The following is a 27,696-nucleotide window of genomic DNA, read 5'->3' as shown; positions in this document are numbered from 1 at the left end:
TCCTAATAAAAGAAGGGAGCAGGAAGGGAATCTTGTCCCATGAGCCCCTGTCCAGTGCTCTAGGTACAGGACTTTTGGTGTTATTAGGGCAAAAGTAGATGCTATTCTTGTCATAGCTCTCAGTGGTTCAAATTCTCTTCATTGGGTCCCACTGGGGCTATGTCTGGCTACTCCTAAGGATGACTGTTCATCTTTCCTTTTCTGCCCAGGGAAGTCCTAGTGCTGAAAATACGCCTCTACTCCCACTCTTACTACAGAGCTCAAGCCAAACCTTCTCTGCCTTTTTGTATCTTTAAAACCTGGCTTTGCACCTTTATCTTTTCTTTTCTTTTTTTTTTTTTTTTTGGTGCTGATTCCGAGACTTGAACTCAGGGCATGGCACTGTCCCTGAGCTTTTTTTGCTCAAGGTTAGTGCTCTACCCCTTGAGCCATTGCTCCATTTCTGAATTTTGGGTGGTAGTCCATTGTTGATGAGGGTCTCTATGACTTTTCTGCCCCACTGCCTGGTTTTGAACCTTGATTCTCAGATCTTAGCCTCTTGGGTAGCTAGAATTACTGGTGTGAGCTGCAGGTATCTGGCATGCTTTTTTTTTTTCCATCTAGAGGAGTAAGATATGTTGACTTAGAGATGGGGTGAAAGAAGAAAGCATTTCCATATCTGTGGACTCCCTACCTTTGCGACAGGGCCCTTCACACTTTTTACACTTGCGAACGCCATCTTCTTCTACTTCATAGTTATCAGGACCACAGGCCCGGACACATGAGCCATGATCTGTCACCACATAGTTCCCTAAGGAGGAGACAATGAAAGGAAGGTGATGAAGGTAGTGGCAGGTGGTCCTGGCCTCTCTAAAAATCCTCATGTCTTGCTTTATGGGGACTGATGAAAAGGGTTCTTGATCCTTCTGTTGACTTTACTTTGAGGACAAAGAATGAGAGGTTACAAATAGAACAGAATTGAGTTGAAGAGCTTTTAAGATAGCAACCTGGATAAATACAGATTTTCACCTCAGGCATGGAATAGATGTAGAAAGGAGGAAATACATATTGCTTATGTCCCCATGCTTAAAGTATCTCCTTGAAGCCCAGTTTCCTATGCAGGATCTGTCTTCAGGAGGCAGATCATGGAGTGTTCATTAAACATGAGAGAACCTAAACAAAACCTACTCTCCTACCAAAGTGGCTACAATTGAAGGAACATTTCACTCTTGTGTTGATGCCCAGCTCTGCCCCTCCATGGTTGTGTGTGGTGTGACAAAGTGTCCCTGTGCTGAGTGCTGACAAAAACACCTGCTCCTGTATCTTAGCCAGGTACCTCAGTCCCTGCCTTGGCCTCCTCTCCCCTTTAAGCTAGCTTATTTGAGTTAGTATTTATGTTTAAATTATGTTTGAGAAACCCCCTTTGTTTCCATGAGTTCCTCAGCTCAATCTCTGTAAAATATTACAGGACATTGGTATAATTGTGTTTCTGTGAATGTATACTTTTGTCATTTTAGACTCTGAGTATTCCCTATTTTAAACTCTATTGCATTTTCTCACAAAGCTTTTTCTGTATCATAATTGTGGCCAGTTTATCTTGGCTTGCCATTTACCTTACAATGGGTGATTCTATTTGTGTATTTTTTTTTCTTTACACAATTAAAATTTTTTCACCCATACAAATCCATCAGGAAAAATGTTTCTCCTCATAGTTGTTAGCTTACAAATTTTTCTTCGTCTCCCTTCTAGAAATAAAAAAAGTTTTCTTAACTTTTAAAATTATATTACTACCTTTAAGTAGTGCTACAAAGGGGTTTCAATTCAACAAGTCAGATTATGAGTATAACTCATCTTGATCAATGTCACCCAAGACTGGTGTTTATGACTAATTAGAGCAGCAGAACTCAAGCAATACCAATCCAAACCAAGACAAGACAAAACCAAAGCTGCAATACTCCCAAAAGGCACAACTTTGATCAGAAGTTTCACCAATTAGAAAGTAGATTTGTTAACCTCTCTGTCTGTTAAAAAGACCCAAACGGTGAGTTGAGGGGTTGTCTGTGGTTCTGTATCAAATCACACAACTAAATCCTCTGGGATGCTACTGTTGGCTCTCAGTTTTGGGGGTGGAGGCCAGAAGTATTTTTCCTGTTATGCAGCTGGGCCACTAGTGACACTAAAAACAAACTTTAAAAATTATTCATGGGATGCATAACACTGTCCCATGAATAGAGAAGACCCTTCTGCCAGAGGCAGCTTCAGTCTATTCTGGGGCTGTGAGTTGGCCTGTCATGTACACATCTGGATAGGCATAGTCACCTGCCTTACAACAGGCAATCATAGGCAAAGATTGACCATGCCAGGGAAATCTAGGTCTTCAGTAGAGCATGAAAGAGGTCATAGAGCAGTCAAAGAATTTCCCATATGAGAACTCACGAGGGCATTTCTTCACACAAGTGGCACCAAAGCTGTACTTCCCTTCAGGGTTGACATCCATCTGGTAGGTTGTGGGGTTGTAGAGCATGAGTGGTGGGCAGGTGTCCTTGCACGTGGCCTCATCTCGAAACTTGTGGCAGACCTGTCATAGGAGAGACAACTCCTGGTCAAGCTGAGTAAAGACACTGGTGCCCAAATGAATGAAGCCCAGCACTGTTTGGATTTCAGGTTAAAAAAGCTCAGCAGCTCAGCATGGAGTTCTCAGTGCTCAGGCGTCAATTAGAATGGAACTATCAGGCAAAGCACTGTCAGTACAGTCAGAAAGGCCTTGCTCTGGATGTGTTTGTTCTTAAGCATAATGTCCCAATTGTCAGGAGAATGAGTCAAATCAACCAAGTCAAAATCCCTGTGGATTGGGTCCAGCCCTTAGAATTTAAGAATCTTTCCTTCTTTGAAACTATACAATGTTCTAGAATTCAGCTTGGAGTGGACCTCCTTTTCTGGAGCCAGAGAGTATCTCACCACATTTTTGCTGACTTTGGGAATCAATCCATCTACCAGCCCTGATATCTTCAGGGCTTCCAAGATGCTCCTGACTTGCAACTACCAAGTGACGTTTACCCTCATGGAGGCACCAGGCTTCTTTTTATTAAAAAGTTCTGTTCAAGAGGGAAGGTCTCAAGACTCCTTTGGGGGGGGGGAGGGGAGTTGAGGGGGAGTGAGGTGATGTCTGAGGCATCAAAGCTGTTCTAAATAGAGCAGATGGATTGGGATCAGGAGACCCAAATGTCATGCCCTCAGAGACAAGTCACAGTGGTGGTTGGGTGTCATACATCGTGAACTCTCTAGATCTATAACAGAACTAAGTGAAAAATACAGTGTAATGCTACTTCTATTGCAACGATACCACATGTTTAATATTAGTGCTTACTATAGGCCAGATATGGTGATGGATATGATATTCACACCACTTAACAAGGGAGGAAATGGAGGCACAGAGAGGTCAGATCATTTGTTTGAGGGAGACAGAGTAAGTGGTAAAGTCACTAGGAAAGGGCGGTGTCTGCCCTTACTGATGTCAGTAGATGAATGTGTACCACAGAAGGCCCCCTGTCACAGTTGGCAGATAGGTAGGTACATAGCAGCAGTAGCCTGACTCCATAGAAAGGTGGGTCTTACCAGACAGTCGCTCTCCCTAGGCCCAGTGCAGCCAGCAGCACATTGGTTATGACAGCAGTCACTAGGGGACTTCCCACGACAACGCCGTGAACACTGCTGGGCACAGATGATTTTGGAGACTGAAAAAGAGGGAAGGTTGCTAGTGAGCAAATCATTTTCCAGCTACACAGAGGAGAAGATGAAAGGATGAGGTTTAGTGATTCTGTGGCTTAAGTTCCCAGGTAGCACCATGCAGCCAAATGTATCAAATCATGCCCTTCTTCATGGTATCTTTTTGCATATATATATACTTGTTTGTGCCAGTCCTGAGGCTTGAACTCAGGGCCTAGATACTGTCCCTTAGCTTTTTAACTCAAGGCTAGCCCTCTACCACTTGAGTCATAGCTGTTCTTTTTTTCCAGTAGTTAATTGGAGATAAGACTCTCACAAACTTGCCTGCCAATGCTAGCTTTGAACTGCGATCCTCAGATCTCAGCCTCAGATCTTAGCTAGAATTATAGATGTGAGCCACTGACACCTGGGTCATATTTATTTATTTATTATTTTTTTAAAAAATAATTATTTATTGACAAAGTGATGTACAGAGGGGTTACAGTTTCATCATAAGGCCATGGGTACATTTTTTTGTACTATTTGTTATCTCCTCCCTCATTCCCCCTTCCCCCCTTCCCCTCTCCCCCCATAAATTGTTCAGTTGGTTTACACCAAATGGTTTTGCAAGTATTGCTTTTGGAGTCATTTGTCTTTTTATCCTTTGTCTCTTGATTTTGATATTGCCTTTCACTTCCCTAGTTCTAATACCAGTATATACAGTATCCAGGGTACTCAGATGAGATACAGTGATAGTGCGGGGATCACTAAGGGGAGGACTAAGTTAGATCAAGTCCAAAACTTTTAGATCGTAATAATTAGACATTAGTGACAAGGCAGGTAGTACTATTTAAAGGAATTCAACCGTTATATCACAATGAAGCTTAAGGAGAATTTGTCAGTCTTACTGCTGATATATTCACATATTCCTTTGTCATTGAGCATATAAGCCAGCAACCATGATCAGGTAAATTAACATCTCTTTCCCAAAGAAAGGATAATAATAATAATAGCTTTTGCAGAAACACTGGAAAATCTTCCATATAGACAAAAGCCAGCATAGGTAATTCTTTTATTCCTGGGAGATGATGTTACACATATTGTCCAGAAGGAATGACTGGGGTACAGGTGGCTTCCTTCCACTTGTTTGTGACAGGCTGACATGCCCCAAGTGTCCACACTGGATCAACCACATGAAGAGAGATTCACAAGACTACCATTCAAGACTGTCAGATGGTGGCTGTCATGAGGAAAGAATTTTCAGATTCTCAGGGAGGAAAATCTATCCACCTGCATAGTGGCAGGAAAGAGGTCGCAGTGACCTGACCTCTGCACACAGGGGGAGGGCTCTACCAAGGGATTGTCCACTGACTTACGTTTCTGGCAATTTTCTTCTCCTGCACCCCAACAGCTTCCATTGGGACAACTTGGATCACATTTTTGGCCTGGAATATAAAGCTAGATGTTAAATTTGTATCTTAGTAAAAGTGAACCAAGGATAAGATATACTAATAATACCTTTCCTAAGATTTTGGCTACTGTTCTAGTAATAAGGAAAAGTTTAAATCTCTCTCTTTCTCCTCCCTTTCTCCCCTCCCTCCCTCCCTCCCTCCCTCCCTCCCTCCCTCCCTCCCTTCCCTCCCTCCCTTCCTTCCTTTCTTTATTCCCTCCTTCCTTCTTCCCTCCCTCCCTTCCCTTCCCTTCCCTTTTTTCCTTCCCTTTATTATTTTCTTTTGTGCCCATACTGGTGATTTAACTCATGGTCTTGTGTTAGTTATCTCTTAGCTTTTTCATTTATAGCTGACTACTTGAGCCACACCTCTAGTTAAATTTCTTATTCTCAGTTGGATCACAGGGTAATGAAGCAGATTTCCATAAAAGCCATGCACTGCTTTTATTTACACTTCATCTGTAGAAACCCAGCTAACCAGTAATTCTTTATGAGTCAAAGATACATAAGTGAGAATTTAAATGCACTTAAGGGTTTTGAGTTGCAATCTATCTAGGCTTGGAGAATGTTCTGGCATCTTTCACTATGGTGTTGAGGTATCTAATCTGGTCAGGCCCCTCATATGCACCATTACCTTCTTCTATGTCCAGTTCTAAGTGACTGATGGGATAGTTACCCTGGGGTATCTTTTTTTTTTTTTTTTTGGCCAGTCCTGGGCCTTGGACTCAGGGCCTGAGCACTGTCCCTGGCTTCTTCCCGCTCAAGGCTAGCACTCTGCCACTTGAGCCACAGCGCCGCTTCTGGCCGTTTTCTGTATATGTGGTGCTGGGGAATCGAACCTAGGGCCTCGTGTATCCGAGGCAGGCACTCTTGCCACTAGGCTATATCCCCAGCCCACCCTGGGGTATCTTAACTACTCAGGAGGCTGAGGACTGAGGTTCAAAGCCAGCACAGGCAGAAAAATCCCCAAGACTTGAATCTCTTACTAACTAGCACAAAATCAGAAGTGAAGACATAGTTCATGTGGTAGGCAGAGTACTAGTCTTGAGCACAAAAGTTCATAGACAGCACCCAGGCTCTGAGTTCAAGCCCTAGACTGGCACCAAAAAAAAAAAAAGAAGGACTTAAGTTCAAGCCCCAGTACCACTCCCCAACCCCCAATTATATAAATACATAAAATACTGAAAGGTTAACTTTGAATTTTACCTGTGTCTTACACAAAAGCTCTCCTAGTGACTAAATCTGTTTTTTTTCTTCTTAATTTAATGAATGTGACTTAAGGGTAAATTCTCTCTTCCCTGCCTCAACATTGTATATCCACACCGATTGTTGGAGCTGCACACTTACAGCTGCTCAAGTGGTTCTGCAAGTCCATTGACATGTTTTTCAGAAACTCATAGTTGACGATGTCCCGCCATTGGATGGTGTCTACATTGCAGAGGTCTGGGTTGTTGCTGAATCGCACAGCACCAATCAGGATTTCTGCATGAACAGAACCATAGTAAGCCAAGTTTCTATCTCCTTTAAATTCCCAAGAAGTCTGTATATATTTCTTTACATTTCAGGTTCTGTTGGACAGATGTCAGTGTACAAACAAAATCTCATGTTCAGCCCTATAGAAAACTTGCTAAGACAGATGAAAACATAGTTTGATAGTGTCATGGCAGAATCAAGCTTTCTCTTGAACTGGGCTCTGAATTATGATTAGGGATTTAGAAATATTGGAGAGAGGAAGAGCGCAGGATGAATGGGGTGGGTTGTGGCAGAGTTAATAGACTGGAATGATTGGATAATGGAACGGGCAGATGGGGCATGCAGAATTCATAACAACTGTTGACCAAGAATTCCAGGACAAGGTGGATGACCTTCACTTAGCTGGATAGTTGAAAGTATCCTGCTCCCAGATACTTCTGGAAGAGTTTCATTGGAAGAAAGAGTATGGATCTGATATGGGACCAGATCAATTTGGATGTATAATGAAGACAAAGAAGGTAAAATTCATGGAGCTAATTGTTTCAAGAAAGAACAAAACCCCCCAGGGATTAGAATAAAGTCAAATGTGTATGAAAGGAGAGCATTGCATCAATGATAATAAACAAAAACATTTATGAGCTGAACACAGTGGTTCACCCCTGCAATCCCAGCTATGTGGGAGGCTAAGATCAGGAGTGTCATGGTTTGAGGATAACTCAAGTAAAATGCTAATGAAATCTTCTGAGATCATGTGCTTGGCAAATCAGCTATGCAGGATGCTGAGAGTGGGAGCAACATTTCGGGTCATCTTGAGCAAAAGAAGATTACATCTCAGTGGAAGAAGCAGGGCATGGGGATGTGAGATGGTCATCCCAATAGGCAGGAAATATGAATAAAGAGGATGATGCCCCAAGCATGTACTTGGGCAAAAAGACATTACCTCAAAACAGCTAGTGCAAAAAGGAGCTGGAGGGACCATTCAGAGGCAGAGTGTTTTCCTAGCAAGCACAAAGCCTTGAATTCAAAACCCAATACTGCAGAAAAAAATGAGATAATTTATGTGTCCAAGGCACTTGCCAGATGCTTTGGAATCTGCAGAGACAAATTTAACCTGCTGGCTCCTCTTTTAGAACTTCTCCAGCAAGGCAGTCACACAGTTTAACAGCCTTGAGCTCACAGGAGACAACAGCCAGAAGGCCTGTCACTAGAGCGGTTGATGTAGAATCATTTTTTATTAATCCACACAATGGTTCAATGACTCTTTAAATGTGGTGGGGAAACCCTTCTTGCATTAAATGATATTCAGCATCCCACAGGCAGGGAGTGGATGAGTCAGGTCCACAGAGTGCCAACATGGGCAAGGCAGGACTCTCCCAGGAAAGCTGCTGGAAGGAATGAGATCTATGACATGTTCATCAGGTATGTATTTATGGGCCTGAAGAGCTGGGAGTGCTGAAGGCTTCCTAAAGACAGCAGACTTAGAGCAAAGGTACAGAGTGGAGACAGGTAGATAGTTTTCTCCCTGGATAGGAAAGACTACAGAGATTGCAGAAGAAGGCCAAACTCTTGAGAGCAGGTATGGAGATCAGAGGTGACAGCAGGATCAAGGGAACATACTCATGGGGCCAGTTACAAGTAGTCAGGTCTGGAAACACAGGATAGGAACATCAAGACTGCAGTGGCAATGAGGACAGGGGATAGAAGAAAGAGGTATGGTTCTTCCAGGGCCATCAGCCATCCTAAGAAGTAGGGGAGGCAGAAGGATGAAGTGGATGCCAGGAGTTACCTCCAAGGGAAAGGCACAAGGAGAGTCAATTTTATTATTCCCCCCAATATTTAATGAATACTCACTTTGTGACAGGCATTAGATTAATTATAAATGGTAGTACTTTAAAGAATTTGGATCTATAGAATCTTAACTGCTTTAAAAATAAAATTTGAGAAGTTGAGCTGTGGCTCAAATAGTAGAGTGCCAGCCTTGAGGTGAAAAAGCTAAATGATAGAGCCCAGGCCCTGAGTTCAAGTCCAAGTACTGGCACTAAAAGAATGAAGATGGATCTGAGGAGTAGTAAGTATAGTGGTAAGTGTATGCTCAGCATGTGTGAAAACCTGGGTTCGATTCCAGAACACCCGACCCCCCCCCACAGAGAGAGAGAAAGAGAAAAAGAGAGAGAGAGAGAGAGAGAGAGAGAGAGAGAGAGAGAGAGAGAGAGAGAGAGAAACAATCAAAACCTCGGACACAGCTGCTTCATGCTTCACTTGTACTTCCTAAAATATTCTCTAAGTTGCAGATATGTCATGCACAGTTAGAATCAAGGATACTGAGACACACAGGGCAAAGAATGTGTGCCAGAGATGTCTAGTTGGTGAGTGATTGAGTGATGGAGCCAGGGCTGGAACCCAGACAGTCTGGCTCTAGGAAGGGACTCTCAGTCTGCTGTCTGGTGTCATGATGTGCAAAACAAGACAGAGGGAGGCGCATGGAAGGAATGTAACAGGCCATTTCACAAAATGTGCGGAAATACAGATAAGTACTAGTGTAGACATGGAAAGTGCGGGGTGGTGCTCTGAGCAGTTAAAAGTGGTCTGTAGGATTTCTTAAGGCAGTTAATTAATAGGGAGGGAAACTAGGGAGCCAGGGATGTGAGCACTACTTCTGTCCTTGGTTTTGGATGCAGAGTCCCATCCTAGTTCAGCCTGCATACAAGGTAGCTGTCACTCAGAACAGACTCCATCTGACCCTTATTTTTTTGTTCACCTTATCTTTTTCTTGATCAGAACTGTGGGGAAGGTGAAGAATAACAGGAAAATATTGGGTGTCCATTTCTGGCTCTCTCTTCCTTACCATAGGGTTTTTGTGAATACTATGTTATTGTTAATTCTTCATTTATAAAAAGACAGTATAACATATGCTTTGAAGGAAAACTGTGGCAATTTGCCAAGTTACCAAGTTTAACTTTCTATAAGGCGAAGGACCAACTGTTATCTCCAGCATGTATGTATTTATACTAGTCCTGGGGCTTAAACTCTGGGTCTGGGTTCTGTCTCTGAGCTCGAGGCTAGCATTCTATTGTTTGAGATACCGCTCCACTTCTGGCATTTTGGTGGTTCACTGGAGATGAATGTCTCATGAACTTTCCTGCCTTGGCTGGCTTCGAACCATGACTCTCAGATCTCAGCTTCTTAAGTAGCTAGGATTATAAGAGTAAGCCAACAGCACACTTAGATCCAGTTTTTTTGTTTGTTTTTTGGCCAGTCCTGGGGCTTGGACTCAGGGCCTGAACACTGTCCCTGGCTTCTTTTTGCTCAAGGCTAGCACTCTGCCACTTGAGCCACAGTGCCACTTCTGGCTGTTTTCTATATATGTGGTGCTGGGGAATCGAACCCAGGGCCTCATGTATATGAGGCAGGCACTCTTGCCACTAGGCCATATCCCCAGCCCCTAGATCCAGTTTTTTTTTAAATTGTTGGTGAATTTGTCTTTCTTCTATCATCATCTAGTTTCTTCCAAGGATAGAGCACAAGAGAATTCAAACTTCTGCAAAACCTTCTCTCTTTATCCTTAGTTCCCATGCCGCACCATCATCTTCCACACTGTCTCAAGTATGGGCAGGCTATTGAAGGCACAGTAGGTTGTCTTTCACTGGCAATTTATCTTCTTACAGGGCCAGCTATTGTGGTCATGTGTGGGCCAAATTATTATAGTATGATAATCTAATTATGAGAAAGATAGCAGGCAATGACTACCACATAGCTTTGATGCAGTATTTTAGTAATTGTGTAGTTATTATTATTGTTATTATCTTGGTCCCTAACTAATAAACTAAATGATCAAAAGTAGTCATATATTGGAAAGTATAGCCTGTATGGATTTTGATTTGGCCTGAGGTTCAGGTATCTGCTGTGGTCTTGAAACACAGCCCTGAAGCAGATGAGGAACAAGTGTGTCCTTTGTACGTGAGGTTGAGGTCTAAAGATATAAGGCTAGCAGCTTATATACTCTCTACACATGCGCACACAAACTCTCCATTTCAGTCCAGGCCAATGGCTGTACTCTTTTTCTATTTTACCCAGAATTCTTACTATTTCTTATCAGCACTCTAAATATTTTCCTTCAGCCAATGGAAAAAACTGGTACCTAACTGAAACCTACCATTTCCATGGCATTACCAAGCATCCCTTTTGTAACTTCCACCTTCTGGCTCTTGCAACACAAACATTTGAGGAGTGGTTGATGAAAACAAGTCTTCTCAGAAGTAAAATAACCAGATAGCACCCAGAATCGTCACCCTTCCCTGGCATCCAGCTCTCACCCTGTAAGTTCCTCATGGGCAGCTCCCTCAGCCCCGTTTTATTTGCCCCATAGTTAGACAGGACTGCCAGGGCATAGGTGTTCTCGTAGAGTGCATTTCCTCTGATGATCTGCAAGTTCTCCAGGGGAATCCTCTCCACCGTGTTCAGTGCAATGAGGACATAGCCAGCAACCTCCTGGATGGTCTAGGAAGATCAACCATGGACATGTTATTTCTTTCTTGTGAAACTCAAGAGATCATGGCTAAAATGGGTTTGGAAGCTCCCAGGACACCTAATTTCACAACAGTGTACACGAGTAGTAGATAAATGTTAATGTCACTGGGGAAACAGATGTGGTAGGATTTTATCCCCCATGGAAGCCTTGTTTGTGCAGGCTGTGCAGTATTTAGCATGTTGCACCACCCCCCAACTTAGTGTGCAACACATCCATGTGAGAAAGGGAATGAGAAATTACTTTGTATCTATCTCACACAACTTCTTAGAAAAAGAAAGAAAGGAAAGGAGGAGAGAAAGAAGGAGGAAAGCTGGGAGGGAAAATCCAGAAGAGAAGGTGAAGCCCCATGAAAGCTCAACTGCCTCCCAACCAAACTCTAAAACCTTCAGAGCTGGCTTCTACGGACTCACAAGAATGTACTGGTAAATAGTGAGGAATTTTGTGAAGTTTTGTAAATCTCTGATAGCTCAAAATCTGCTATGGTGTGAGTATTTATAACAATCTAAGTGCATGATACAAAGCTAGGCTTTTAGATTTTTATTATGACGTGTGTGTGTGTGTGTGTGTGTGTGTGTGTGTGTGTTAGTACTGGGGATTGAATTCAGAGCCTCAGTTTACAGTGCTTAGCTTCTTCATTCAAGGCTAGTGCTGTATCACTTGAGCCATAGCTCCATTTCTGGCCTTTTCTGCTTTTTTTGGTGGTTAATTGGAGATAAGAATCTCATGGATTTTCCTGCTCATACTGGCTTGGAACCACAATCCTCAGATCTCAGCCTCCTGAGCAGCTAGGATTATAAGAATATACTATTAGTACCTGGCTTATTATAACTACTTTTTAAAACCTGCCATGCCATGTATCTGGACTACAATTAACATCTGGGTCTGTGATGATGGAGGGATATTTCTCCCCAGTTTTCTTTTCCACCTGTAACCTGGACTAGAGTTGTTAAGTGACCTTCTCATAAAATGCTTACCTATAGTTCCTTGGACTTATACCTGCCACAGCAAAAGTAAACACCCGAGCTAAATTCTGCCAAGGCTCTTACCTATACATATTTTGTTCTATTATATTTCAGTAGGATAAGTACATTCATTGAACTAACCTTTAAGAAGGAAAGATCATAATTCCTTTGCACGTAGGTAATTTCCAAATTCCCAAGAATCACTTCACAGTTATTGAACATCCTTTGCAAGCTCAGAAAGTGGTCTTCAAAAGTGCCTAGCTGGGTGAGCCTGTTGCTTGTGCCTTGGCAAACTGAAACAGAAGGGAAAAAAGATCTCTCAGGAAATGCAGAGTAAAATAGTGAAACTACAACAAAACAATGCTGACCAGCTTTGTGCTTGCCAGTCACTTAGAACATAAACTCTGATCCAAGCACATGCAAGGCTGAGGTGATAAGAGGTATTTAAGATTATATAAAATATAATCCATGATAAGAGAGAGCTCATTCCTATGATAAATGGGGTCATGTTACAGAAAAATACCCAAACAAAACCATGTTAAAGACTGAAGAGGGAAGAAATGAACATTCTAATGCAGCCCTTAAGACCTAATAGTCTTAAGAGCTCCCGTAGACAAAGATAAATATCAAGATTATTTAATAATACAATTGTGATATAAAACATAAGTACACAGTGATTATTTTGCTATACCACAAGTTAACATGTCACATTGTTGTGTGTGCCAAGAATGCTGACAGACATAATGTACAATAGGCAATTTTTTGCATTAAAAATTAAATTGTTATTATAAAGGTGATGTACAGAGGGGTTACAGTTACGTAAGTCAGGTAAAGAGTAAATGTCATCCCTTCTCTCATTCTCTCCCAGTTTTTCCCTCCTGTCCCCACCCACAAATTGTAGTTCATTTTCAACACACTGTCTAGTAAGTACCACTGCTTTACTTTTTTTAATCCTTTGCCCCTGCATTCTTGTGCCAACCCTTATCCTCCCAAAGACATCTAAATGAACAAACAAGACAAAAAGAAAAGGAAATGAAAACAGCAACAAAGAAAAAAATCTCTTGTTTTCACTTCCTGGAGTTCATTTTGATAAATATGTATGATGCTAAGTGATATTTTTGAACCACAATGCTACACATCTAAAAATAAACAATAAAGAGTAACTTAAGAGCCCAGCTCGCAGGTGCTGGGGACTCATGCCTGTAATCCTAGCTGCTCAGGAGGCTGAGAGCTGAGGATCATGGTCTGAAGTCATCTAGGCAGGCAAGTTCCTAAGACTCTTATCTCCAATTAACCACCAGAAAATCAGAAATGGAGCTGTAGTTATAGTGAAAGCACTAGCCCTGAGCAAAAAAACTCAGAGACAGTGCCCAGGCCCCAAATCCAAGCCCCACAATGGACAAAAACAAAAATAGCAACATAAAAAGCCCAACTGGCTGGAGATTAAGACTATTCCTCTAAAGAAATATATCAAAGAATAAATCAAAAGTCAAATTATAGAATAGTCAGAAATATAACCAGAAGACTAAGATAACATTTTTGAGGAACCATTCTGTTAATCTACCAGTGCAGGTGTGGGTACAGTGCCTTTTGGCCGCATACAAAATGCTTCACATGTCAAGATACCCAACCTATTCCAAAAAACGCTTGGACTTAAGCAGCAAAGTTGGACTATATGTATTTGGCAGCCTGTATTTAAAAGCAAAGGGTTATAATAAAGTGATATTTACAAACCCAGCTCTTTGAAAGGCATGTTTAGGCAAGCTTAACAAAAAAAAAGAAGCTTGGGACTTTGGAAGCAGGAAGCTTGTTAAAGGACTATACTTTGAACCAGAATTATTCTGAGTGAAGAAATATGGCCTCTGGCTTTAGACATTTGATTCAGACCTGGCCAGAAACTGTCTGCAAAGGTTCTATCTCAACACTCATAGTCACCAGGAGGCAGTGCACAAAATCAGGAGCTCTTTTAAAAATAAATTTGTAAGCTAAGCAGAGAAGGTTCTGTAAATCTTAGCTACCCAGAAGCTGAGATGTGAAGACTGCAGTTCAGAGTCACCACAAGCAGGCAGGAAGCTTTCATCTCCAATTACACACACACACACACACACACACACACACACACACACACACACACGCACACACACCCACCCACACCCACCCACCCACCCACCCACCCACCCACACACACACACATACACACACACACGCCAGAAGTGGAGCTGATGCTCAAGGAGCTCGGCCATGAATGAAAAAGCTAAGAGACAATGTTCTGGTCCCGAGTTCAAGCTCCAGTACAAGCACTGAATAAATAAACAAGAAACTAAATAAATAAATACATTTCTATTATTTATTTATTTATTTATTTATTTTCCCAGTCCTGTGCCTTGCTTGAACTCAGGGCCTGAGCACTGTCCCTGGCTTCTTTTTTTTTTTGTTTTTGCTCAAGGCTAGCACTCTGCCACTTGAGCCACAGTGCCACTTCTGGCCATTTTCTATATATGTGGTGCTGAGGAATCAAACCCAGGGCTTCCTGTATACGAGTTAAGCACTCTTGCCACTAGGCCATATTCCCAGCCCCACATTTCTATTTTATAGTTTCCTCTCCATGGGAATTATTCTTAAAGCATCAATTTTCCCTTGCATAAACAGAGCCCTATTGATGAGCACATGTTCAGACACTACATAATCAAACCCAAGGTATTTACACAAACATTAACTCTGAAGCAATCTTCATATCCTCTTTAATGCTGTGGGGATTTCCCTCTTCTTCCCTCCAATTCTCATTCAAATTCCGTGGTAGTGAAGAGGGCTCTTAATATGGGAATTGTGCAAGTCCACAAGTCAGAGTCCCTGTCTCCTGCCTGCAGAGGCAAGAGGATTCTATGACTCTTCCAACCATAACTTTTACTTGGCTAAATGTTCAATGTTTGATTTTTACTCAGGAGTGAATGAGATGCTTTGATGGCAGATACAACTTGGAGGAGGGGTATAACCATTCTGATGCATGCAGATAGAGCCAGACTGGTGTACCAGTTCTAGGTTCATAAAGACATCAGGCTTTTGATAATAACACATGACCTTTCAACTGACACATCATGGAACATCAGCTGCTTTCTAAGCTGACTGTGGCCTGTATCTTTCCCCTAACTGATCAGCTATGTCCCATGTTACCCTAAATACTGGCCACTCTGTTCAAGTCAGCCAAGTGAGCACAGTCCACCAGAATCTAGGTGTGGAGCATGTTTCAGAAAGGTTTCTTCAATTTACAGAGGGATGACAACAAGAAACAATGCTTTTATTTTAAATGATCAAGGATATCAACTTGTAAATTCCTTTCATATGAATCCTAAGCATCACTTTATTGCTAAACTAATAGGTAAGTAAATTTTGTCAGTACAGCAGAGGCAAATAGGATACTAAGATTAGTACTTATAGCTGGGTGCCACTAGCTCACATCTGTAATCCTAGCTACTCAAGAGGCTGGTATTTGAGGATAACAGTTTGAAGCCAGCCCAGGCAGGATAGTCTGTGAGATTCTTATCTCCAGTTAACCACTGAAAAAGCCAGATACTGAGCTATGGCTTAAGTGGTAGAGTGCTAGCCTTGAGCAAAATATCCAGGGGCAATGCCCAGGCCCTGAATTCATGCCACATAACTAGCAAAAAAAAAAAAAAGAGATTAGTACTTATAGCAAAACCAAAACAAAACAGAACAACACTTTTATGGGCAGGAGATGTGGCTCAAGCAGTAGAGTATTTATTTTGAAAGTGAGTTCAAACTCAAGCACTCTAATTTTAAAAAACAAACTTTCAGAAAGGTTCAAAAATGTTGATGAATACCTACAGTATTTATGTATGATTAGTACTCATGGCCTGTCATAAAGTACAATAAGAATGAATTACTGTTACACCAGAACGAAAGATCATACATGTGAGAAATAACAACATTGTATATTTTTGACACATTTAAATTCTGTGTCATGATGCTACTACATTGGAAACCTATTCTGAGAAATAGACCAAAATACTAAGAAAGCTACATGCAGAAAATTTAATGTGGTTTAAAAAAAGCACTTAAAAAATCCTAAATGCCTAGCTTCCCAAACATCTATGCTTGGGAATAAAGGTGAAGTTGGTTTAATATTTCATTCAATAAGTGCACATCCAGCGAAGATTATCTGGAGCTAATTACTCAAGTTTCAAAATGACCACTAATGACACTTTATATGAGTAAAATCTAGAATGGAGATCAGAGGAAACTAGTTTAGGGGTACAGGGGTAGCTCAGTGGTAGAGATAGATTTATAATGCATAACTCTGGCTTTGAATCTTGACAACATATACATACAAAAGTAACAGAAGTAGATTACATTTCCTAATTGAAATAGTGTAATACTGGTTTCATCTTTATATCAACCATTTACCATAATTTGAGACTACCTACATTAAATTATTAAAAAAAATAATCACACACTAGTTAGGTAGATTTAACATAAAAGAACAAAAGTGTTGTGTTTTTTTTTCTCCTTTTTTTGGTGCTGGGGATTGATGCTAGGAAGTCATGTAAATCATGTCCTTGAGCTCTATGAGCCAGGCTCTCCTCAATTAAAATATTAAAAACAATATTAACCTTCCAGAATTCCTTTGAAGATTGAAGGAATAGAGGATATGTTTCAACTTTATTATAGTTAACTATCAAAAGGTGACAGCAATATAACAACCATGCATCTAGACAGACATTAGCGAACTTGAGACAAGCTACACTGCTCGAATGTACTGTCTAAACTGGAGATGTTTATAACTGTTTAATATCTTCCTCAGGTGTTAGACACTAAACATTCAATTTTTGTCAAATCAACAGAGAAAAAAGGGAACTCACTGTCCTTTAAAAAATTCATACAAACACGCATTTAAGATTGGATGCTTAAGTGATTTAGTCAAAGAGAACTTCGCTTTTATTTTAGGCCTGATCATTTGAAAACCTGACAATTTAAAAGGATATCAAGCTCCATAAAATCCCAGCAGTTTGCTATAACCTGAAGTCAAATGCTAACGAAATGCATCCTTTGACTCAGGTCTCCAAAACATTTTATGAAGACTAAAATATGTACATAAAAGTGGGAAGAATTGTACTGTTAACATTCTTATGTGAACATTTTTGCTGTATTCATTTTATCATATTGTATCCCACCGATTCTTTCAATGCACTGAAAACAAGGTACATATCTTCACACTCTTTAGCATAGTCTCTCACTACAGTTCAATATATAAAGTTGTTAGTTTTTGAGGGATTATGTACAAACTGTGAGAGGATGAAGCAGAAGCATTGCATTTGATGAGTTTCACCGAGCATGTATGCTTTTCCAACCTAAAAGCCATCCTGATAGAGAAGGCCAATAGCACCTGGATGCCACTCCCTGCTAGGTTGTCCCATACCCATGAGTCTACCTCATCTTAACTTGTTTTCATTGCAGGACAGTTTGCCTGTTTTGGAACTTGAATGGAATCAAACAGTATTGCCCTTTGTCATAAAGCTTATTTCTCAGCATGGTGTTTTTGAGATGAATCTTTGTTTAGTTGTTACACTTAGTATGTTTTATAGTGTATATATATATGCAATATAATATATAGTATGTGATATATATTACAATTATATGATATATTATGTACTATTGTATACTATATATAGTTTTTAATATCAGTGCAAGTTATCAGTACATTATTCTGGGACTTACACGTAAGGCCAACTCAGGGTCTGGTGGCTCATGCCTGTCATCTTAGCTATTCAGAAAGATGAGATATGAGGATTGAGGTTTGAAGCCAGACTAAGAAGAAGTCTATGATACTTATCTCCAATTAACCACCAAGCAGCCAAAATAAAGCTGTGGGCCAAGTAGTAGAGAACTAGCCTTGAGCAGAAAGCCAAGTGAAAGCTCAAGGCCCTAAATTCAAGCTCAAGTGTGTGCTGAGCATGCACATGTATGTATGCGCACGTGCGCGCACACACACACATTTCTCCATTTTATCATAACTGAAAATAAAAATAATCTGCTTTCCTTTAAATGTTCAGTGCCTCTGGTTTTATGAGATGAGTTCTAGCTTTCTGGTACCATTATGGGGTATATATCTCTCCTTGCCCACAAGCCTGGGCAAATCTCTATTACTAATTAAGACACTATCTTAAAACAAGTTTTTCCAGAGTTGCCTAAATCCACTTGACACTTTTGGAAATGCCCACGTAGATTCATAATTGCTTTAATTTGTTGTTTTCTCAATTACATAGTCATAGCTGCCAAAGTAGTTGGGCTTTCGCAAATTCCTCCCCCATGGCCTCCAAATTCTCTTTTGCTTCTGTCTTGATCCCATTTTCCACAGAGCATCTTGTCCTAGAGTAGAAATCATACCACATAGCTTTTTGTTTTCAGCCATCTGTAAGTTTCCTGGTATAATTAGGATCAGAACAAGTTTGTCCCTCTGATCTACAGACCAGATAGGTCTGTCTTCTTTCACCTGTTCTCCTCCTGGTTCTGGAGCCCAGCCACACAAGTATTTCTCTCAGACCAGGCTCAGCTTTTGCCCACTGACAGCTGTCCTACCTGCTTGGATTGCTTTCCTTCCCCTCCCTCAGTCTAGGCATCTTCACCTCCTTTTGGTCACTAAGGTTTCAACTTAACAGTCATCCATTCAGAAAAGACCTGCCTGGCACCATCATTAGCTTATGGTATGTCACACTCTCCCACTACTTAAAATTATTATTTATATATTTATGGTCAATTTCTCTTCCCCATGTTTCTCAAAACCACAGATAGAAAAAAAATTGGAAAAATAAAGTTGTACTGTTGGCAATCCTAGCTACTCAGGAAGCATCTGAGATCTGAGGATTGTAGTTAAAAAAGCCAGCCAAGGCAGGAAAGTCTGTGAGCCTCTTATCTTCAATTAAACATCAAAAAGCCTCAAGTAGGGCTTTGGCTCAAGTGGTAGTGTACAAGACTTGAGTGAAAAAGCTAAGGAAGAGCATTCTGGTCCTGAGTTCAAGCCCCAGTACTTGCATGTATGCATGCACACATGCACAAGCCCACACGAGTAAAAAAAGTAAAATTGTATCTGTATCAAACATGTACACATTTTCTTGTCATTATTTCTTAAACAGTAAAGTTTTACAGCTATTTGCATAGTGCTAACATTATTTTAGTTATAGATAATGGAGAGAATGTATAGATTATATGTGAATATTCTATTATGCAAGGAAATTGAACACCCATAGATTTGGGTATCCATAGAGGACCTAGAACTAATACCCCCAGGAACACTAAGAAATGAAGCACACACACACACACACACACACACACACATACACACACAAACATGCATACACACGATTTCACTGAATATGAAATGTACACACATGACAACATTGTGATTTTAATTTTGTTGTGAAACTAGCAAGTGACCATGTGATTAAAATCTTGGATGATTGGTGGGCGTTTCTTTGCCTTTCTAACTTCTATATGTCTGAAGGAAGAGGAGGCTCAGAGTGCAGAATGTACTGAAAAGCAAAAATATCCACAAGTTTATGACTGGTCAATATAAAGTCTTTCTAGCCTAGGCAACATATATAATTAAACATTAAAATACAGGTAATTTTTCCCCACTATGATGTGAAGAAGTTTAAGGAATTTTCAACTGGAATGATTTTACATAATGGTATGTACACACACACACACACATATGCATACACATACACATACATATAAATGAGACTCAGAGGTCTTGCCAGAGATGTCATTATATCAGGATTTTTGATAAATTTTAACTTGCTTTGCAAGTGTATTAATATCAATATATATGTATGAATACAATACATCAAGTCAGTAGCAATAGTCTTTTCTGAATTGTGTGTTTCTAGGCATTTTTCTTATTTCTTCAAGTTGATAATAGAATTGAAAAGGACACAAACGACAATTTTTCTAATCTATAAGTAAATGTTTAATATTGGCTTTGAGGAACATATGGGAAATTTATTCCAGGAAAACCTTACAAAGGCTGAGATGATGGTGCATCTCTGTAATCCTAGCAACTCAGAGACAGAGATAGTATGCTTACAGTATGAGGCCAGTTTGGCAAATGCATGATATACCATAAAAATAAGCAAAAATGAAAGGGACTAGAGTCATGGCTCAAATGGTAGGATGTTTATTTAGAAAATATGAGGTTTTGATTCAAAACCAAGCACTGAAAACAAACAAAACAGTAACAAGCCAAAAATCCAAAGCTGTAAGCTGGGCATGGTAGTATCCAACCTATCACCCTAACACTCAGGGGATAGAAGCTTGAGGACTGAAAGTTCAGGGCCAGCCTGAACTGTACAGTGAGATCTTGTCTCAAAACAAAAACAAAACAAACAAACAAAAAAAACAACCGCAAGACATCATAAGTTTTCCTAGTCACTTAGGAGACTGAGATGTGAGCCTCTCAGTTCAAAGCCAGCCCAGGCAGGAAAGTCTTTGAAACTCTTATCTCCAGTTACCAGAAAGAAGCCAGAAGTGGAGTTGTGGCTCAAGTGGTAGAGAGCTATCTTTGAGCCAAAAAGCTAAAGGCCAGAGCCTAGACCCTGAGTTTCAGCTCCTCCCCAGCCCCACCACAAACACATATACACAGTTATAAATTATGATAAGAGTACTAGACTGACAAAATGTATTCTTGCAGTATTTATTTGGTAGTAATAGGAAAGTAGGAAATCTTTGGTTGTGAGTCATAAAGCAAAAGTAACATCTAAGTTTTCATTGTAGATGGTATCCAGAGTTCTGTGGAATAGAAAAAATTAATAATTACGAAGGTATTTTTTTTAAAAACTTTGCTTTTTCTAGGCGATTCTTTATCTTACTGAATTTTATTTCACAGCTAGGAAATAGTTCTCAACTGAATTTGAATCTACATTGCACCTTAGAAACAAGTGAATGTGTAACACACAAAATGTTCTTGTAAATTTTTGATAACTTGCCATGTGTATTATAATATGTCTACTGAACTAAACACGCCAAACTCTGGCATGTCTAACAGAACTAAAATAACTCTAATTAAGTTAACAATCCAAAGACTTTAAAATAACAACTCTTTTGAGTTGGGAAACAGAACATCAAAACTTCTTGACTTACATCCCCATGACTGTCCTTCTAGCCATTAGAATAATTCCAAACCAGCTTTATTATGATTATTAAAATATGGGCCAGGCATTGCCAGTGGCTTACCACTTAATCTTAGGTATTCAGAAGGCTGAGAATGGAAGCATCACAGTTCGAGGACAAATCCAGACAGAATAAAAGTATGAAAGGACCTTCCTCAAAAAATAGCCAGTGGTTAGATGACAGCCTAACACATGTGAGGTCTTGAGTTCAAACCTCAGGACTTCCAAATAAGCAACAACAGCAACAACAACAATAATAATATACCCAGTTAGGTTACCATAACATTGGGTAACTCTCTTGGGAATTAGCTGAAATTTTTGGTTCACAGGAAGTACAGTTTAATGAGGGATGGTCGAATATATTTTCAGTGAAGTCATCAAACCCCTATCAATCAACAAGAAGTCTGTGACAGTATCATTTCCTATACTCTCCAGCCTGTTACACTGTTTTCCCTCTCTCTCTTTTGTACAAGTACTGGGATTTAACATAAAGATCTGGGCACTGTTCCTGAGCTTTTGTGCCCAGGATAGTACTTCACCACTTGAGCCACAACTCCACTTCGGATTTTTTGGTGGTTAATGGGAGATAACAGTTTCATGGACTTTTCTGCTTGGGCTGGCTTTAAATTGTGACCCTCAGATCTCAGCCTCCTGAGCAGCTAAGATTACAGGCATAAACTGTGGGAACTCAGCCAACCCTATTTATTTCACAGGGTAGTTGTGAGCAGTAAAGAGACTGTGGATGTGTAGAGCTTCATAAATCACCAGTATCTTAAAGTATGTGACATTGAGGCTTATTCAGGCAGGCTGACCAAGGCAGTAACTGTGGCAATTGCTTCTGCCTACACAACTCCAATGGCTCCAGCAATCTACTTCCCCTACTGTTTTGTAAAACAATAATGTTAAGGCACAGGACAATCCATCTCAGTCTTCATAGATACTCTTTGAATGACATACTCATCTTTGATGTACTCATCAAATGAATTTATCTTGTTACTGAACTATTAGAAATAAAATTAACAAATGCTGGAAGGGATGTGGGGAAAAAGAAGCCTATTAATACACTGTTGGTGGGAATGTCAACTAGTAAAACACTATGGAAAGCAGTTTGGAAATTCCTTAAAAAAACTAAATATAGGGGCTGGGGATATGGCCTAGTGGCAAGAGTGCTTGCCTCGTATACATGAGGCCCTGGGTTCGATTCCCCAGCACCACATATACAGAAAATGGCCAGAAGTGGCGCTGTGGCTCAAGTGGCAGAGTGCTAGCCTTGAACAAAAAGAAGCCAGGGACAGTGCTCAGGCCCTGAGTCCAAGCCCCAGGACTGGCCAAAACAAAAAACAAAACAAAACAAAAACTAAATATAGAATTACCCTATGATCCAGCAATACCACTGCTGAGCATTTATCCAAAATATTACAAATCAGAATAAAGACACTTGCAAATCCATGTTCATTGGTGCAATATTCATGATCGCCAAATGATGGCAATACTTAGATGCACTATGACAGAGGAATTGATACATACACGCATGTGTACACAATGTAATTTGAGAGAAATGGATGGACACAGAAAAATTTTGTTAAACAAAGTAAATCAGGGGGCTGGGAATATGGCCTAGTGGTAAAGTGCTTGCCTTGTATACATGAAGCCCTGGGTTTGATTCCTCAGCACTGCATATATATATATGTATATATATACATATATATATATATATGTATATATATACATATCCAGAAGTGGCGCTGTGCCTCAAGTGGTAGAGTGCTAGCCTTGAGCAAAAAAGAAGCCAGGGACAGTGCTCAGGCCCTGAGTCCAAGGCCCAGGACTGGCAAACAACAACAACAACAGAAACAACAACAACAAAACAACCAACAAAGTAAATCAGGCTCAGGGAGAAAATGGGCATGTTTTCTTTCATATGTAGATCTAATTTTGAAGTACATACATAAGCATTTATGGCACCATACATACGTGTGTGTATAATCATATTATTTAAAGTATATTATACTCAATGCTATTGTTCTTTTGAATGACTAACTCATAGGTTAACAGAATGAATACCAGGAAGCTGAAATATGTTGTTGGGGTCGGAGAGGGGGATGTTGCTGAATTGAGTCAGATGAATGGAGAGAGGTAGGGTAGATGAATATAATCATCACATTCAATGCACATATGTGAAAATGCAACTAGGTAACTTGAGGGGATGGGTGACATTGATCAAGATGCATTGTAGTTATAAATTGTTATGCTGAATTGAAACTTCTTTGTATTAACTACTTAAAGATAATAAAAAATAGAATAACTAAAACTGAAGATTTCAGATAGGAATACCCACTGACCTTTCATTTTATTCAAATCTCTTTTCACTTTGTTTCAATCTCTCTTCTTTTATTTAAGTGTCTTTTTTGAGTGCCTACTATGTGCTTGGTCACATACCTTCCTAGCAGTTAGTTTCCACAACTGTGTTGTACAAATGGACATAGAAACAAAGAACAAAAATTCATGGAGGAAGGAGAGCATATTATTCACATAGAACTGGACCTGAATATGGCTGAAGTAATCCTTCACTGAATATTGAGCATGGGGCAGGGCTTCCTAGAGAAAATGACAATATCCTAGATGGAGTTTAGAATCTCTCTACAAGAAAATATAAACAGTAGTAAATGTGCTCTGCTTGGATTTTGTTTCTTAGAGAAAGCATGAGTAAGTGCCTCTTCTCTGACCCTGAGTTCTGTTTTTCTAGTAGCTGCAGACTACTGCCTACTCATGTATGGGGCTTTTTCTCTCTGCAGAAACATCCTTTTGCAGCGAATAATACCACTTCCTTTCTAAAGGTCTGTCAGCCAAAATCTCTACTTATATTGTTTTAAAATTGTTATTATAAAGGTGATATACAGAGAGGTTACAGTTACATAAGTCAGGTAAAGGGTACATTTCTTTTGGGGCAATGCCTCCTCTTCCTTTGCTACTACTTATACTCTTCCAGTGAGTCTGTTCTCTCTTTTCAGAGCCTGCTCTTCTTGCACGGGTATCTCAGCCCTTATGTAGAGTACTCATAGGTCAAGAACAAAAGCATTATCTACACTGGCAGGATAATTCACAGTTTTCAAAGCCCTGCCCTTGGTTCAGGCAAAATTCTCAAAAAAGTGCCTGACCTCCTGCCTCTGGAGGAACCCAGAAGGAGAATAAATTTGTTCATCTGGCACTAGCTAGGGCAAGGAACAGGGAGCCATGTGGGTAGGTACAGGAGAACATAAGTGATACAGTAAGAACATAAGTGATACAGAATAAGCCCCAAAAAGAGCCCATGAGAGGGAGGGGGAAATACAAAATTCCAATGGGGCTGGTTCCTGAAATAACTACATGAAAACTGGTTTTTAAACCTGACCAGTTTGACGTCAGAGGAGCCAGTTCTGTTGAAACTCCAGACTGCTCTTAGTTTACCACCAACCTGTCACCTGTGACCTGCCTTCCTTCTTTGTACAGGAGAGGACTGGTGAATGGAAAACTGCATGGAAATGTGAATGGCTTGTGATAAGTGGGAGTGTGACCCTTCGGTCCAGCCCTGACGTGGCCTGGGCATGTCATGCTTGTTTGGCAACTAGATATATCTTTCACAGCTTCTAATAAGTGAGCTGAGTAATCCCAATTGGGGTGTGGCATTTCCTTGCCTAGAGACGCCCTTACAATCCATGTCCATTCCTAGCAAGGTGACACGGAGGTAAAATGAGGCAGGAGTGACAGGATTTCATTACTTTAGGCATACTCCCCACCCAATTCACGTGCCTTATCTTTCATATCCCAGTCAGACCCCACAAAACTCACTCCCTAGTGACAAAGACTGAATCATATTGCCCACACTGGACTGTTTACTTGCTGGCTGAGTTGTTTTTCTAGAATTGAGGTGAATACCAGGAATAACTGGAGAGCATCAGAACCAACCACGTGGGGTCAGAATGATAATACAGCCTATCAGCAAGGGCTCAGTACACCCTGCTCTGTGATCTACTCTAGAGACATAAGAGGTTGTTCATTCTTCTTTTCATTCATTCATTCATTCATCTAAAACATTCAATAAGATAGTACAAAGATAAACTTCCAAAAGTGAATCATAAGTACTTACTACCTTGAAGAAATATATTAGGCCTCTGGCAAGGTGACATTGAACATGCATGGTTTTAGACATCTCAAGACACACAATGGAATGATGTGCCTAATAAACTCAAGGAAGAAAGAAATCATCACCCTCAAGTTGTCTGGGGAAGATATTCCAACATTCCTTATTAAGCAAATAAACATAATTATTTTGGATTAGAAGAATAAGTGTTGGCCAAGTATTGGTCTCCATTGATTCCACTGTGCCTAGTTTCACAATTTACCATCCTTAACTTTTTTTTCAGTTTTCCTAACAACAATAAATATTGGAGGGTATGTGGCCAAAAGGGAACCCTACTTCATTGTTGATGGGAATGTAAACTGGTTCAGCCACTCTGGAAAGCGGTATGGAGATTCCTCAGAAGGCTAAACATAGAGCTCCTCTATGACCCAGCAGCCCCACTTTTGGGTATCTATCCAAAAGGCCACAAACAAGAACACACTAAAGCCACCAGCACAACAATGTTCATCGCAGCACAATTTGTCATAGCTAAAATATAGAACCAACCCAGATGCCCCTCAGTAGATGAATGGATCAGGAAAATGTGGTACATAGACACAATGGAATTTTATGCCTCTCTCAGAAAGAATGACATTGCCCCATTTGTAAGGAAATGGAAGGACTTGGAAAAAACTATACTAAGTGAAGTGAGCCAGACCCAAAGAAACATGGACTCTATGGTCTCCCTCATAGGGAATAATTAGCACAGGTTTAGGCTAGTCACAGCAGAGGATCACAAGAGCCCAATAGCTATACCCTTATGAACACATAAGATGATGCTGAGTGTAATGAACTCCATGTTATGGAAACGACTGTTATATCACTTTTGTAATTACTTTCAACATGCCATGGGAAACCGTAGCTTCTATTGTTGATGATCTTCTTGTATCCCCTTCCTGTGGTTGTACCTGCACTATCACTCTATCTTATCTGAGTACATTGGAAACTGTGTATACTGGTATTAGAACTAGGAAAGTGAAAGGGAATACCGAAATCGAGAGACACAGGATAAAAAGATGACTACAAAAGCAATACTTGCAAAACTGTTTGGTGTAAACCAACTGAACAACTCATGGGGAGAAAATGAAAGGGGGAGGGGAGAGGGGGGAATGAGGGAGGAGGTAACAAACAGTACAAGAAATGTATCTAGGGCTGGGGATATAGCCTAGTGGCAAGAGTGCCTGCCTCGGATACACGAGGCCCTAGGTTCGATTCCCCAGCACCACATATACAGAAAATGGCCAGAAGCGGCGCTGTGGCTCAAGTGGCAGAGTGCTAGCCTTGAGCGGGAAGAAGCCAGGGACAGTGCTCAGGCCCTGAGTCCAAGGCCCAGGACTGGCCAAAAAAAAAAAAAAAGAAATGTATCCAATGCCTAACATATGCAACTGTAACCTCTCTGTACATCACTTTGACAATAAAAAAAATCCTTAAAAATAATAAAAAATTTCAGTTTTCTTGCATTTCTACTTAGTTTCTCCTTCCTTCCTTCCTTCCTTCCTTCCTTCCTTCCTTCCTTCCTTCCTTCCTTCCTTCCTTCTTTCCTTACTTTCTCTCTCTCTCTTTTTTTCTTTTCTTTTTTTGGTTTGTTGTGGGGCTTGAACTCTGGCCCTGGGCTCTTCAGCTCAAGGCTAGTGTTCTACCATTTGAGCCACAGCACCACTTCTGGTTTTCTGGTGGTTAATTGGAGATAAGAGTCTCATGGACTTTCTTGCCTGGGCTGGCTTTGAACCATGATCCTCAGATCTTAGCTTCCTGAGTAGCTTGGATTACAGGTGTGAGCCATGGCCCTGGCCTTATTTTCTGCATTTTCTTCTTTGGGGTCATTGGAAATTCCAAATTGGAATTTGGATGTATAGGTTATTCTATATTATTTTTCTTTTAGTATTTTAAGTTATCTATAAAACTCACTTTATCTTATGAAAAGACTGTTGGAAATGTAGAATTTTCAAAGTAATAAAGATTTCAGGTTGCCTAGTAGTCCCTGCTGTATTGGTAACTTGTGTTTCCACTGATCTGAAGCCAGTTCCATGTTGAGATGCATGTTTTGTGAGGATGCACTCTATCTGCTTTGTCTACCTTCTGGCCTTATGGAAATTTTAAGATAACAACTGATTCTTACCATTGTTCTTACCCCTGTACCTTCCCACAGTTTCCTCTCCTTTCCAGGCCTCCCCAAATCCCACATGTATGGGCTGCCTTCAAGATACCTTCCTCTCCAGGCTTCCCGGATCCTGCCACTGAGGAAGTGTGTGGACACA

At 40.5% G+C, this 27,696-nt stretch overlaps 1 protein-coding gene across 3 annotated transcripts in view; it reads right to left on the bottom strand.

The window, feature by feature from the left end:
• The window catches only part of Egfr (epidermal growth factor receptor), a 196,663-nt gene that overhangs the window by 49,310 nt on the left and 119,657 nt on the right, over positions 1-27,696 (bottom strand). For all 3 annotated transcript variants that reach the window (XM_048339589.1, XM_048339590.1, XM_048339591.1), the window contains exons 2-8: positions 12,239-12,390; positions 10,921-11,104; positions 6,482-6,616; positions 5,061-5,129; positions 3,595-3,713; positions 2,416-2,557; positions 674-790 (exon numbers count right to left, since the gene is read on the bottom strand). In XM_048339589.1, coding sequence (XP_048195546.1) covers positions 674-790; positions 2,416-2,557; positions 3,595-3,713; positions 5,061-5,129; positions 6,482-6,616; positions 10,921-11,104; positions 12,239-12,390 — 918 coding nt within the window. The remainder of the gene's footprint in view (positions 1-673; positions 791-2,415; positions 2,558-3,594; positions 3,714-5,060; positions 5,130-6,481; positions 6,617-10,920; positions 11,105-12,238; positions 12,391-27,696) is intronic.

Source organism: Perognathus longimembris, chromosome 2, assembly GCF_023159225.1.
Source record: "Perognathus longimembris pacificus isolate PPM17 chromosome 2, ASM2315922v1, whole genome shotgun sequence".
Lineage (NCBI taxonomy): Eukaryota > Metazoa > Chordata > Mammalia > Rodentia > Heteromyidae > Perognathus > Perognathus longimembris.
Note: the sequence above shows the minus strand (reverse complement) of the source record. Positions and strands in the feature narration are given on the sequence as shown.